Genomic DNA, 12,447 nt, shown 5'->3' with positions numbered 1-12,447 from the left:
GAAACAACTAATTACAATAAAATTATGTTTGGAGGACTCTATTACTTTTAAATTGATCAACGTATGCAGCATGCTAATAGATGTTACAAAATATTTTAATCTTCGATAAACTACGTAACTATCTTTGATGCATGACGTAAAAGAAAAAAAAAATACCATTGAAGTTAATTCTTTAATGGCGCCATGGGTAACACAAAAAATCACATTCATCTCAATAATCACCTATTTGACGTCAGTAGTAGGTAAAATAGTGAATCTTGGTCGTAAATGACGAAACATAATATACAACAAATCTTTATTCTCTTTAATTAGGTTTCATAATATGTATATGCATAATATATGTATATCTGTCGCAGGCAAATTGTAGAATTTCGCCGTTTACAAACGGCGTCCGTCACTTTATAAACGCTCAGCATATTGTAATTTGTAATATGCCGAGTATATTGTAATTTGTAATATCCAAATTTCCACTGAAAAAAAAAAAACATTTGTTAGCCGGGTGGGTTAGATTAAGTTTGTGTTTTTTTTTTTTATGTAGTTAAAAAACACTAACTTAACCTAACCCACCCTCTTAAAGTCTTTATCCAAACCAAAAATTTCTGAATACGAATTCTCGATAAATTACAAAATGCCGAGCGTTTAAAGGTTGTTTTCCAACTACATATGTATTTTTAGAGATAGGCACTTCTAGTAAAACACAAAAAAAATATCGGTCAAATCGCAAACGTTTATAACATAACATGAAAATTTTAAAGCAATTATTTAGCATACAACGTAATGTCAATTTAAATAATATTTTAAATATGTACCTACTTTCTACAAACATAACAAATTACTTCTTAATATTATACAATGTTAATATTTTTTACATTTACAGTCACCTTGGTCACTAATATTATCCACGTTAAAACTTTTTATTTGGATCTTAATGTACCCATTATTTTTTTGGTATTGCAATTTACATTAGATTTTAAATCATGAGATTAATGGTTGATAATTTATCATATTAATCGATAACATAAAATTTTCTGTATATAATATTCACCAGGATCCTGTTAATAACTATGTTTTTATTTGTATGACATTGCTTAGGTTTCAATTTTTTGGTCCTGACTCAAAAACTTACGTCTTTAAAACATCCTCTTATAGCTCGCCTAAACGGATGTTTATATGATTGCGTTTTTTATATCAATAATATTTTGAATATAGGTTCTTACCTGTTTTGATTAATACTGCCAATTGAATTCATCAGTTGATTTTTTAAGTAACATTTTTTGTACCACTTCACTAGATGGTATTAAACAAAGTCGCTTTCTCTGTCCCTATGTCCCTTTGTATGATTAAATTTTTAAAACTACACAACGGATTTTGATGCGGTTTTTTTAATAGATAGAGTGATTCAAGAGGAAGTTTTTAGTACATATATATGTATAATTTATTAGGTTTTAGACAAAGCGGGCGAAGCCGCGGGCGGTAAGCTAGTGTTTAATAAAAGTCTAATTAATATCGACTTGTAGAATGATATCAGTTGCGGGAATTTCTATTATTTATATAATTTGGAACATAACATACTAATTTATAATTCCGTTAGTTTTACAACACTTTTTTATTTCTTTCATAGTTTTACGAACATGAAATGACTTGCAAAATTGCTATTTTCGTCAAGATTCAATTTAACTTATATAAACTACTAGAGGTCCGCCCCGGCTTCGCCCGTGGTACATATTTCGCAATAAAAGGTAGCCTATGTCCTTTCTCGGGTATCAAAATATCTCCATACCAAATTTCATGCAAATTGGTTGAGCAGTTTAGGCGTGATTGAGTAACAGACAGACAGACAGAGTTACTTTCGCATTTATAATATTAGTATGGATTCTATTTATATTTAAAGCTGTACATACAGTTAAACAAATGAATTATGTATTAATCGTAGTGTATCCTAGGGTTAGGGTTCAAGATGTAATTTCAATAAATGTTTATGTATGTTTCAAATTGTTAATGTTTTTCATACTGATTCATAATGAATAGGCGTATAACAAATATATTTAGTATTTACTTGACTTTTTAGTTAGCCCTTTTAACCTGATATTTTGTTACTATCAAGGTATGTATATAAGTTAAGAAAACTATGAGGAATTAGGTATGCCGTTATCTTCTATACTTTTTATTTTTTTTTAAGTGGGGAAATCTTGCATAGATACCCACAGCCTCCGGGGAAGGGGCCGTGAGTTATGTCGGATTCCTACCGACCAAAACCCCACTGTGTTCCGTCAAGCCGCATCAACGACGGGGCCACGGGTATGGTAGAATTCTTCCGTGACCCCAGCTGTATCGTCATTATTGTTGTATTAGGATCTGCCGTTTTCATATAAATAATATGCAATATGAATGGTCATTTCAATCAGTTCATTCCATTTTTTGCACACTTATTCTAATTTAGACTGTCGACTTAGTTTGAAGTCACTGCCAAGAAGTCATCTATCTACAATCTATATGAAGATACAATAAAACACTCATATTATCATTAAACTATTATAATTAATATCAAACCGTAAAACGTTATTCTGTAATAAAAGTAGGTACCTATGTGCACACCTATGAAAATCACACTATGAACAACCTTAGTTTCCATATAAATTCGTCTAACATTATGGCCGTTTATAAATTATGATACATAGCCTATAACCTTCCTCGATAAATGGGCTATCTAACAGCGAAAGAATTTTTCAAATCGGACCAGTAGTTCCCGAGATTAGCGCGTTCAAACAAACAAACGAACAAACAAACAAACAAACAAACAAACAAACAAACTCTTCAGCTTTATAATATAAGTATAGATAAGTCTGTTAATATAAGATCTTAACATTCAATCATAGGTATTTATAGATGTGTCGTCACCAATTTGCATCTATTTAGAAGATAAACACAAAGATCTAATTAGCGCTTCTGTCATATAATGGAGACGGAGATGTAGAAATCAATTGAGTTTGAGAATACTTGCAAATAAACAGTGGAATCATAAAGCTATAAATTTTCGAACTAAGCTATACAACCATATACGAATAAGTAATAATATAAAGCTGAAAAGTTTGTTAGTTTGAATACTCATATCTCAGGAATTACAGGATTTCATAAAGGGAAGGCAGGAAGAAAGTGGAAAATATTGTATAGTCCGGGATACATCGCCCATTTTTGCAGGTGATTACTATCAAGCTAATTTTTCGTGAGTAGCTTTATTTTGATGAGATGCCCAATAATTTCATGTACAAAACTCTCGATTGTGGTAGCTACCAGAGGAAACAAGGATAAAATATTTTGATTTGATGGTTCTCAAATATTAATTATTAACTGAATGTTTTTTTTTCTATCTCAAGATAATTATCTAAATTATTCGAAAAAATATTTGTCCTACAAAATCTATGGTTTGATCAAAGAGTCCCCCTTTCCAATGTGTATCGATAACGAAGTCATCATAAATGATTACTAACCAGCTGATTTTTTTTATTTTCACTTATTTAATACTTATGTAATTCAACAGACATATTGTCCTACAAATTGCGTAATAAATATTTGAGAACCGTCAAATCAAAATTTTTTATCCTTGTTACCTCTGTAAGCTACCACAATCGAGAGTTTCGTACATGAAATTATTGGGCATCTCATCAAAATAAAGCTACTCACGAAAAATTAGCTTGATAGTAATCACTTGCAAAAATGGGCGATGTATCCCGGACTAGTATATATATTGTATCAAAATTTTAAGCTAGGTTCAAATTTTGATAGATAGATATATAGCTAATCATCAACAAGTTCGTTTTGAAAAAGCTACTTTATATATAGTTTCACCTACATATAATGTACTTATTCTTCTTTCCACATCATTAAACTTTTCTTTGTTTCTACATTCAGCTTTCGTTTCTTATAGAAATCACACAAAAACTGTTAAAACAATAAGTGCCTAATAACAATAACGTTAAACGTATTTTAACAAAAAAAACCTTATATAAATAATAGAAAATGACTAACGATTATTTTCAAGTCAACATTAGCAGTTAACATGTAACAATAACAATAAGAAATAACATAAAAAACTGTTTATGTATTTCTTAAAATAACTTGTTTATATGAAAGTCGATAAACAACATAACAACTATGAGATGTTTTTCTGTTTAATATACTGAAACAAACAGAGATAAAAAGTTAAAATCTGAAACATAATACATATATTAATTTGGTTATTGTTATTTTAACTCACGTTGCCTAGTCGTAGATTTGCAATAATTAGTAGAGTTAACAGGAAAAAAGGATTGAAAATGTTATTTATTCAACTTTTTGTATCCCGACCACGCTTTTTACGAAAAGCTTATAATAATATGAGTTCAAGCGTTATGTCCGCGATGATTACATCTATATTTTATCCTTATATTATATATTATATTTATATCTACGTAGACTATAAGAATTATGATGTATACGTCTTGACGATGACTACCTTTGTTGAGTAGCAAATATTGATTAAAAAAATGTATGCGTGTACTAGTGTACACACGTAAGAAGTGAAACTTCTTTATGACCTATTTTTCAGAAAATAATTTACTAAGTATGTATATGCAACTTTACAGAAATATGTCGAATCACGCGTGGTAGGGATAAGAAAAAGATGGCGCGTAACGGAAAAATGTCACGCGTAACGAAAAAATGTTACACTAAATTTTTTTACAACCCCGATAAATAAGTTTCACTTCAATAGTAAAAGCAACTTAAAAAAAATCTCACGTACAACATCTATTTCCAGACAATGCCTGCACCCAGAAGCCTGCAGCAAGGACCTATCCCTACCGACATACTACGCGCGTTTCCACGACCTACGCAAAGAGTACGTTCGAGCGTATACATTGAGGGCTGTCACTCCAAAGGCTCAACCACCCCCACCGCCCCCGGACCACCCGGGTTCAATGTTGGATATGCTGAATTGTATCCTTTTATTAAAATTACATATTATTATCATATATAGGTAGAGATAAAATTATGAAGAGTGCGTTAAACATAATAACATAAATCATAAAACTATTCAAAGTAATGTCTTTGATAATAGAGTGATTCTACATATATTAATACTAAATTTAAATGAGTTTATAAAATAAATGTTAATAGTGTAAAATTTTCAGCGATTGCATCATTACGAAGTATGAAAATCGTGCTACCTGTATTTTAACATTTCACGAAACAAAAATATCTAACTTAAGACAATGCTATATTAGATAGTTACAATAATAAAGTAAAAGAAAAGTATAACAGAACAGTGAAAATTCAGACAACAAGCTAATTAACATACATTGCGTCTAAAATTTCTACTTTTTACCCACTAAAACGGTTTTCCTTACGCAATCTAACGTTATTTCAACCGGCTCGACGTCCATACATCACCATTAAAACCATGGCTTGACCTCGTGATCCCAATAAAAAAAAAACCAAACGAAAACCCGTTAAATATTCATTTAAAATTACGGAATATTCAAGCCAAAAAACATTAACGAGGACGCCCCTAAGTCATATTTATTTACATATGATAAATCGCTAATTACCATGAAAGGCAAGCATAATAATTATAATCGTGTAAAAAGTTTGACGTCAAAGAGGTTTTTTAATTTATATAGATAACTCATTTGAACGTAGAACGCAATTTATCGAAATTAAAAAGTAAAGTATCGACTTTCGCGGTTTTTAATCGATGTCTATTTATAAGCGAATTGTGTTGCCAATTTAGCTATACATATTTGTCTTTTTTATGTTGTCTTTAGAAACTGTTTTTGAATATTAGTTAATGATTAAAATATCCTAATAAACTAATAAATCTTGGATAGGAATGTAAATATAGGTAAAATACTTACTAGAGGGAATTGCGAAGCTTCATTTTATTTTAATAATAATTTATATATCAATTATTCTCAAACAAAAACATTCATTAATTAGTAATTATTCAAACCTAATAAATTAGAAACAAATTATGCAAAAAATTAATTACGTATTTGCGATGAGAACTAAACTCAGACTTATTTATCTTCTAATCTTCTTAATTAATTAACGAATATTATGATACTTCATTAAAATATCAAATAAGTTATTATGTTACTAAATTATAGGTAAAGTATACTTACAAACTCAGATATTAAAGCACAGCTGAAATCACTAAATTAACAAGATTTTTACATCATGAGTAAGTTCGAATATTGCCTTTTATAGTGTTGGTAGTACATATTAGGAAAATGGGTATGATAAAAGTCCTTAAAAAGGGCATATAATTGTATAAACGTCGTTAGCTTTGAAGGCAAGTAAATAAAATATATTATGTAAAATAGTCGATAAAAGCCAAGTTTCAGGTACTTAGATATTCATATAATTTATGTTTGTGAAATAATACTCTATCTACTGACGTAGATGTAACAAGGATATGGCAATTGGAATTATCTATACCGACGCTGGAACACCCTGTATAATTGTATAACTTTATCTTTGTTTTTTGTTAGTAAATATCTAATTATCACCAACTGATATTACTTATATGTCCATTTCAATGTTTTTTTCTGTAAACGGAAGTTGTATCAAAGAACCTTGGAAGGTCGTTTTTTATCTGAAGATCAAATATGTTCGAATAATGTTGCAATGTCGATGCTTCGATTTCTTTTTAATGTATTTTGGGTATAGAAGGTAAATCTTAACTCATTAACTATGTAAATCAACTTCAGAAATATTTAGATTTTTGATTGAATTCTTTAACAGTAAAATGTTTTAGCAAAAAAATATTCCAAAACGCAATCGGTTAAGTCGAAAATAAATGTCCTTGTCTGTTTATAATTACAAGTGTCATTGTTTTAAAATTGTTTAAATGCGGAAATTAAAGTGTAAGTTAAGTTTATAATACAAAGCAAATTAAAAAAAACATTTTGAATCTAACTTATAAAAAATGTATGTACTAACTACGAGCAATAGGTATATGGTTGAAACTTTTCAACTTTCTTCTAAGACCAACAGGAGCGGAGCCACGCGGGTAAAACCGCGAGGCACAGCTAGTTTTATATACAAATGTTCATAACAATGTAATCCTTAATAATATCCAGATTTAGGTATAACTCCGTATACAGGAGAAAATTTCTACGCCGGGGAAGTTAAAGATATGGCCAGCATCATTCAAAGGATAATCACAGATGGTGAGTTTAATAATAATATTATTATTAATAACTGAATGAATTTTGATTGAGTAATTTTTACTAATTTTAATTTGTAAGGGACCGTCAAAAGCAATTAGATGTACCCTATGTATAATGAATCTATAAGTTGAAGGTGGAGGTGTGAGGAGGTTTGTTCCTCCTTCAGGTAAAAACAATTTAACGGATTTGACTGAAATTCGTTTGAATTTGCCAATACTTTTACGTACCAAGTACATTTAGAAGAAGTTTATTTAGGCATTATTAGTAGTACATAATTGTTATAATATGTACTAGCAAACGACAGTTCTTCCTTCTATTCGATTTTTACTTATTATTTCTCTGTATAAATATTTCAGCGTGTTATATATTACCTAGTAGATTTATGTTACATGGACTGATTTATTATGGCTATCTTAGAAAAATAGTACAGTAGTTCCAAATATGCCCAACATATATATTATGGAATCCTCTACTAATACTACTTACTACTAATATTTTTACTACACATAGTATTGTTTAACCTATATTTTGACTCTTGATACAATACTGTATTTACAACCGTTTGCAAAAGTGCTAAGTCATTATTACATTCGAATCTTATCATTCCAATGAAATGATTAGAAACACTTATATCATTAAAAAATATAATATATGCAACTTCATGCACAAGTTGATTAATTATAAATATGATTGATTGATAGTTGGATTTTGTATACCACGTGCTACCACGTGTATATATAAAAGCTTTTTTTTAAAACAATTTTTAATTATTTACGGCCTTATTCATAAAAATAGCGTATAGACGATTTTAACCATATACAGTGTTCTATATGCTTAAATGATGTTTGATAAAATTGTTTATTCATAAACATTTGTTAACTAAAATGTCGCTATAGGTTGTTTATGGATAAAATTGTTGCCAGAACTAAGCAAATTTATCCAAATGTAATAAGTTTGCTGTTTGTCCATAGACTTTTAACATGATGTATAGTTTCCAATATTAGACAATAGATGGCGTTAAAATTAATATAATATACAATAATAATAGAAAGTTTTAATTAACATTTTCAGGCTTCCGGTTAGAGTTACCAGAGACGATCGACTTAGTTTTAGAAACCGGAATTTGGTGAGTTTAATATATTAATTATTGCTATTGTTAATACTATTTAAATTAGTGAAAGTTAACAAAAATTGCGCCTGGCAAAAGAGAAATAGCACGGATGTAAGAACTTATTTTTAGAACAGGCGTTTAGTTTTAAGGACCCTCGATTTCGACCTAATGAAAAAAGTGGAATATGAAAACCACTGAGTTTTTAAACTTAGTTTATAACTAGACATCGGATTATATGCACTAACAAAATGCCAAAATATGCATGCAAATATGCACTAAAAAAAGGCCGAAATATGCACTAAAAACGACTGATATGCCTAAAATAGGCACAATACAAAATCAAAAAACCTTTATTATTTTTATATATTTAAATCAAATATTGTACAAAAGCAGTGAAATTTTCTTGAAATTAAGCTATAGTTTTTGTGTCAATATACAATTAAGCATTTTTACCAAATTTTCGAGCGCAAATTTGTGACATTTGTCACCCACGAGCCCAGTGTTGCCACCTTAAACCTTTCCGGGCTAAATCTAGCCCTTTTTTCGAATTCAACCCGTGTTTTAAGTTTTTAGCCCAAAAGGGTAATCTAGCCCTATTTTGAATAGCTCAAAATTTACTTAAAATGGAGCCCATTTTGTAATTTTTTGTCATTTTACCATGCCAAAATAGGGTTTGTTTACTCGCTGAGCGTTCTGATTGGCTAATAAAGGTTAGTCGACCAATCAAAACTCCCGCTACTTAACGAAATATGCACGATTGGGGAAAAAGGCTAAAATATGCACTAACGCCGTAATTAGAGAGTTTTATGCATTTGCATATGCAAATATGCAAATGCATATAATCCGATGTCTATTTATAACCAATAAAATAAAATAGCTATTTATCCGAACGCGACTTCACTTGCTTAGTAAACCCTAAATATTTCCATACTAATGAAAATTTGTTTGATGCTTTAAACATATAATTTATTCAGTCTAGCTAATTTTAACAGTCCATCAAAATTTGTTTCGCCGTTTGAGTGCGATAACGAAGCAAATCTGCATACATTCCACTTCCAAATTTATTTCCTACATTGCTCTATATCTAATATCTAATAACAGATACATTAACATATTTTAATGTTTCTCTTCAATAATGTTTTACAATAATATGTACCATTACAATTTTTTGCTTAAACACCGATAAATAATTATTTACACAAACAAAATGTTTAGTTTTAAATATTAAATGATTTACGTAATGTGCTGCGGCAACAAATCGTAAGTTTTATGACAAATAAGCTATAAATAGTGAGGTAGCAAGTTACAAAGGTCGACATTCTATTTGTCACGTTTCTTAGAATTTTCACAATGTCGTTGTTATAATAAGTTCTTATATGTTTATGGGAACCTGCAGTTTTTGTGATATAACTCCTAGGCGTGACCGAAAAGATAGGTGTCCGTTAATAGCAATGATGGCAGAGGACCTCGGACTTCAAATCGATAAGTCGGTGGTTCGAGAACAGGCGAGTGTGTCGAAAAAAAAATATCTGCACATGTTGAAAGTCTACTGCACGAAACGGTGCAAAACATAGTGAGGAAACCGACATGTGACATTTGCCTTCGCACTTGGCCAGCATGGTGGATTATGGCCTGTACCCTCGGGCTGATGAATAGGCAGGTCACCACAGAGCGAGCAGCCTCGAGAAGAAAAAACTGCAGACTTTTATACGCTACTCATACTAGAATAAGAATAGGTCTCTTACAAAATTTCTATGTTAGCTATTATTATAATGTTTCTCTCAAACTGCAGTCTGCAATACCTCTTATACCGATTATTTAAAAAACAATACGTCTTCAATTTCTTCCCTATGCATACAAAACAATAATATCAGTATCCTATGACAATTAAATTCGGGAAAATATGAAATCACAGATTAATAACCCATTTCACTGTGACTTGCACTTGCTTAAATTCCATGAGAGTTTATCTATTACAAGTTTTTACGTAATATCCAAAGTTCCTCAAATCAAAACCCATAACTTAAAAAACAATTATTGTTTTAACTACTTATGAATACTTTTTCTTCTTAAAAGCGTGTTAAGTTATCCAAACCTCTTAACCTATACGCAATCTAAAATAACCATAAATTATTGAAACATCTCCAATCGCACATGTTTACTTGAATGCACATTTTTTTGTCGACAAAAACTTTTGTCACTCGATACGTAGGTGCCGAGTGAAACCCCGTACCAAGTTACTACTTCGCAACTATCGTTTGCTTATCGCGTATTGCATTGTTTAAGAGGACTATACACTGATTTGGTTTTAATCGAGATAGGAAATTAAACCCCAAATATAATCTAGGTTGTAAGTGACCTATTGGACAATCTATTATCTGTGATTTAACATAATATATTAAAGAAAATTGGTACTTATTCCAATTATTCTCATCATCATAAAAAGGCTACAATATTTAAGCATTTCAATTTATAGTGAAATCCGTTTATTAGGACAAGGTACATTTAACAGAACAATTTGATCTCGTCATTGTGATCATGGTTATATCGCTTAAAATACTGGATTAGAGATCTAACCACACCATATACCAGAAGCCTTTGCAATATTTACAATAATATACCTATATTTACTTAATTACAATAACTGTACAACCTCAAACAGTAATAAAATTGTTTTGTCTATGAGAACTGTCAAACAAACAAACAATCAACCAAAAAGTTCTGTATTAACAAACCGCTGTTAATTATATTAACACCTTTGTGTCACTTCTGGCAACACTGCATTGTACAATGAAACGTTTGACATTTGCTATGCGTTAATTACAAAGATGGAGTAAAAGGTTTGATTAACACCGTATGTATGTTTGTAATGAATTATCATTTAGGATTATATCACCGCATAATATTTTGTGTTTATGCAATACCTACAGAGATTGGAAAAAAATCTTTAATTCACGAGTATGTGTGTATCAATCTTTGAAAATAACATTTCTTTTTGCAAAAACATAAAATGTTTGTAACACAACCGTAGAGAAGTCCTACCTCTTTCGATATCGGAAGTTACTACTACTAAGAGAAGTAGCTAGCAACACTTGCAAATTCAAAAGCTCATGTATATTCCACCTTATCCTTATCGCTACACAATATCAATAACATATTATACTACAAGGAATCGACTCAAGCGCAACGTCGTCAAACTTTATCGTCATAAACCGCATTCTGGGCCCGACTGTGGTACACAACGGACGTCTTGACTTATCAAATTGTGTAGTGTTAAAAAATTAGTGTTTGTTTTGTGATTTTGGACTCTTGGTTATCGTCAATAAGTTTGAGATAACGAGGTGAGTTGCTGATAGCTTTTGATAATTAGACTGCTTGAGATATGGTCAGCTTGGACAAGTTTTGTTGTTGTCTTTGTTATATAAATGTGATTAGAGAGGAACAGAAGATGGGGTAGGGGTGATAAGGGGATCTTTCTATATTTCATATATAGTTATTAAAATGAAGAAATTAAAAGCTTGGTATTTTAAGTGACCTGTACTGTGCCTTTTACTTGATTCTTACCACGTTATATTCAATAGAATAACAGCATTTAACACTTCTGGTCAAGAAAGGGCAACTGCTTTGACTCGTGTTATCAACGAAGATAATTATTATGTGATAAAACACTAAATTTAAGTTTCGTTATATCAATTTTATACCCTAAGACATAACACATACGGTTGTAATTATCACGTTATGTTTAAAAATCATTGACTCGTAATCTGAATTGAAAAGATGTCCAAAAATGAAATAATAGGAATATATCATATGTCCATAAATTTTAAACCAAAACAAAGACAACGTGATAAGAGAAATTTATTATACAAAAAAGTTCTAATACAAAAATATCTTTAGGGCTAATTTGTTGCGATCATGTTGCTATGAAAGTCCCATTGAAAACGGCACAGCCATTCCAAAGATTACTTCTGACGGAAGGTAAGATACACAGAGAGACATCAATGTTATTTTGTCTTTGGTTTATAAAAATAACACTAAACACTTGACAATACATACATGTTGAAATCCTCTGAAGTGTCTCTACACTTCAATAGACTACTTACTACCTATCGCATCCTACTACTATTA

General features: G+C 30.4%; 1 protein-coding gene across 1 annotated transcript in view; it reads left to right on the top strand.

The window, feature by feature from the left end:
* The window catches only part of fus (epithelial splicing regulatory protein fusilli), an 87,639-nt gene that overhangs the window by 57,090 nt on the left and 18,102 nt on the right, over window positions 1–12,447 (top strand). The window contains exons 4-6 of the mRNA XM_089710747.1: window positions 4,796–4,974; window positions 7,119–7,208; window positions 8,280–8,334. Coding sequence (XP_089566873.1) covers window positions 4,796–4,974; window positions 7,119–7,208; window positions 8,280–8,334 — 324 coding nt within the window. The remainder of the gene's footprint in view (window positions 1–4,795; window positions 4,975–7,118; window positions 7,209–8,279; window positions 8,335–12,447) is intronic.

This window comes from Colias philodice, chromosome 25 (assembly GCF_061535455.1).
Source record: "Colias philodice isolate Cphi_HAF_F1 chromosome 25, ilColPhil1 Martin Lab GWU primary, whole genome shotgun sequence".
Classification (NCBI taxonomy): domain Eukaryota; kingdom Metazoa; phylum Arthropoda; class Insecta; order Lepidoptera; family Pieridae; genus Colias; species Colias philodice.
Note: the sequence above shows the minus strand (reverse complement) of the source record. Positions and strands in the feature narration are given on the sequence as shown.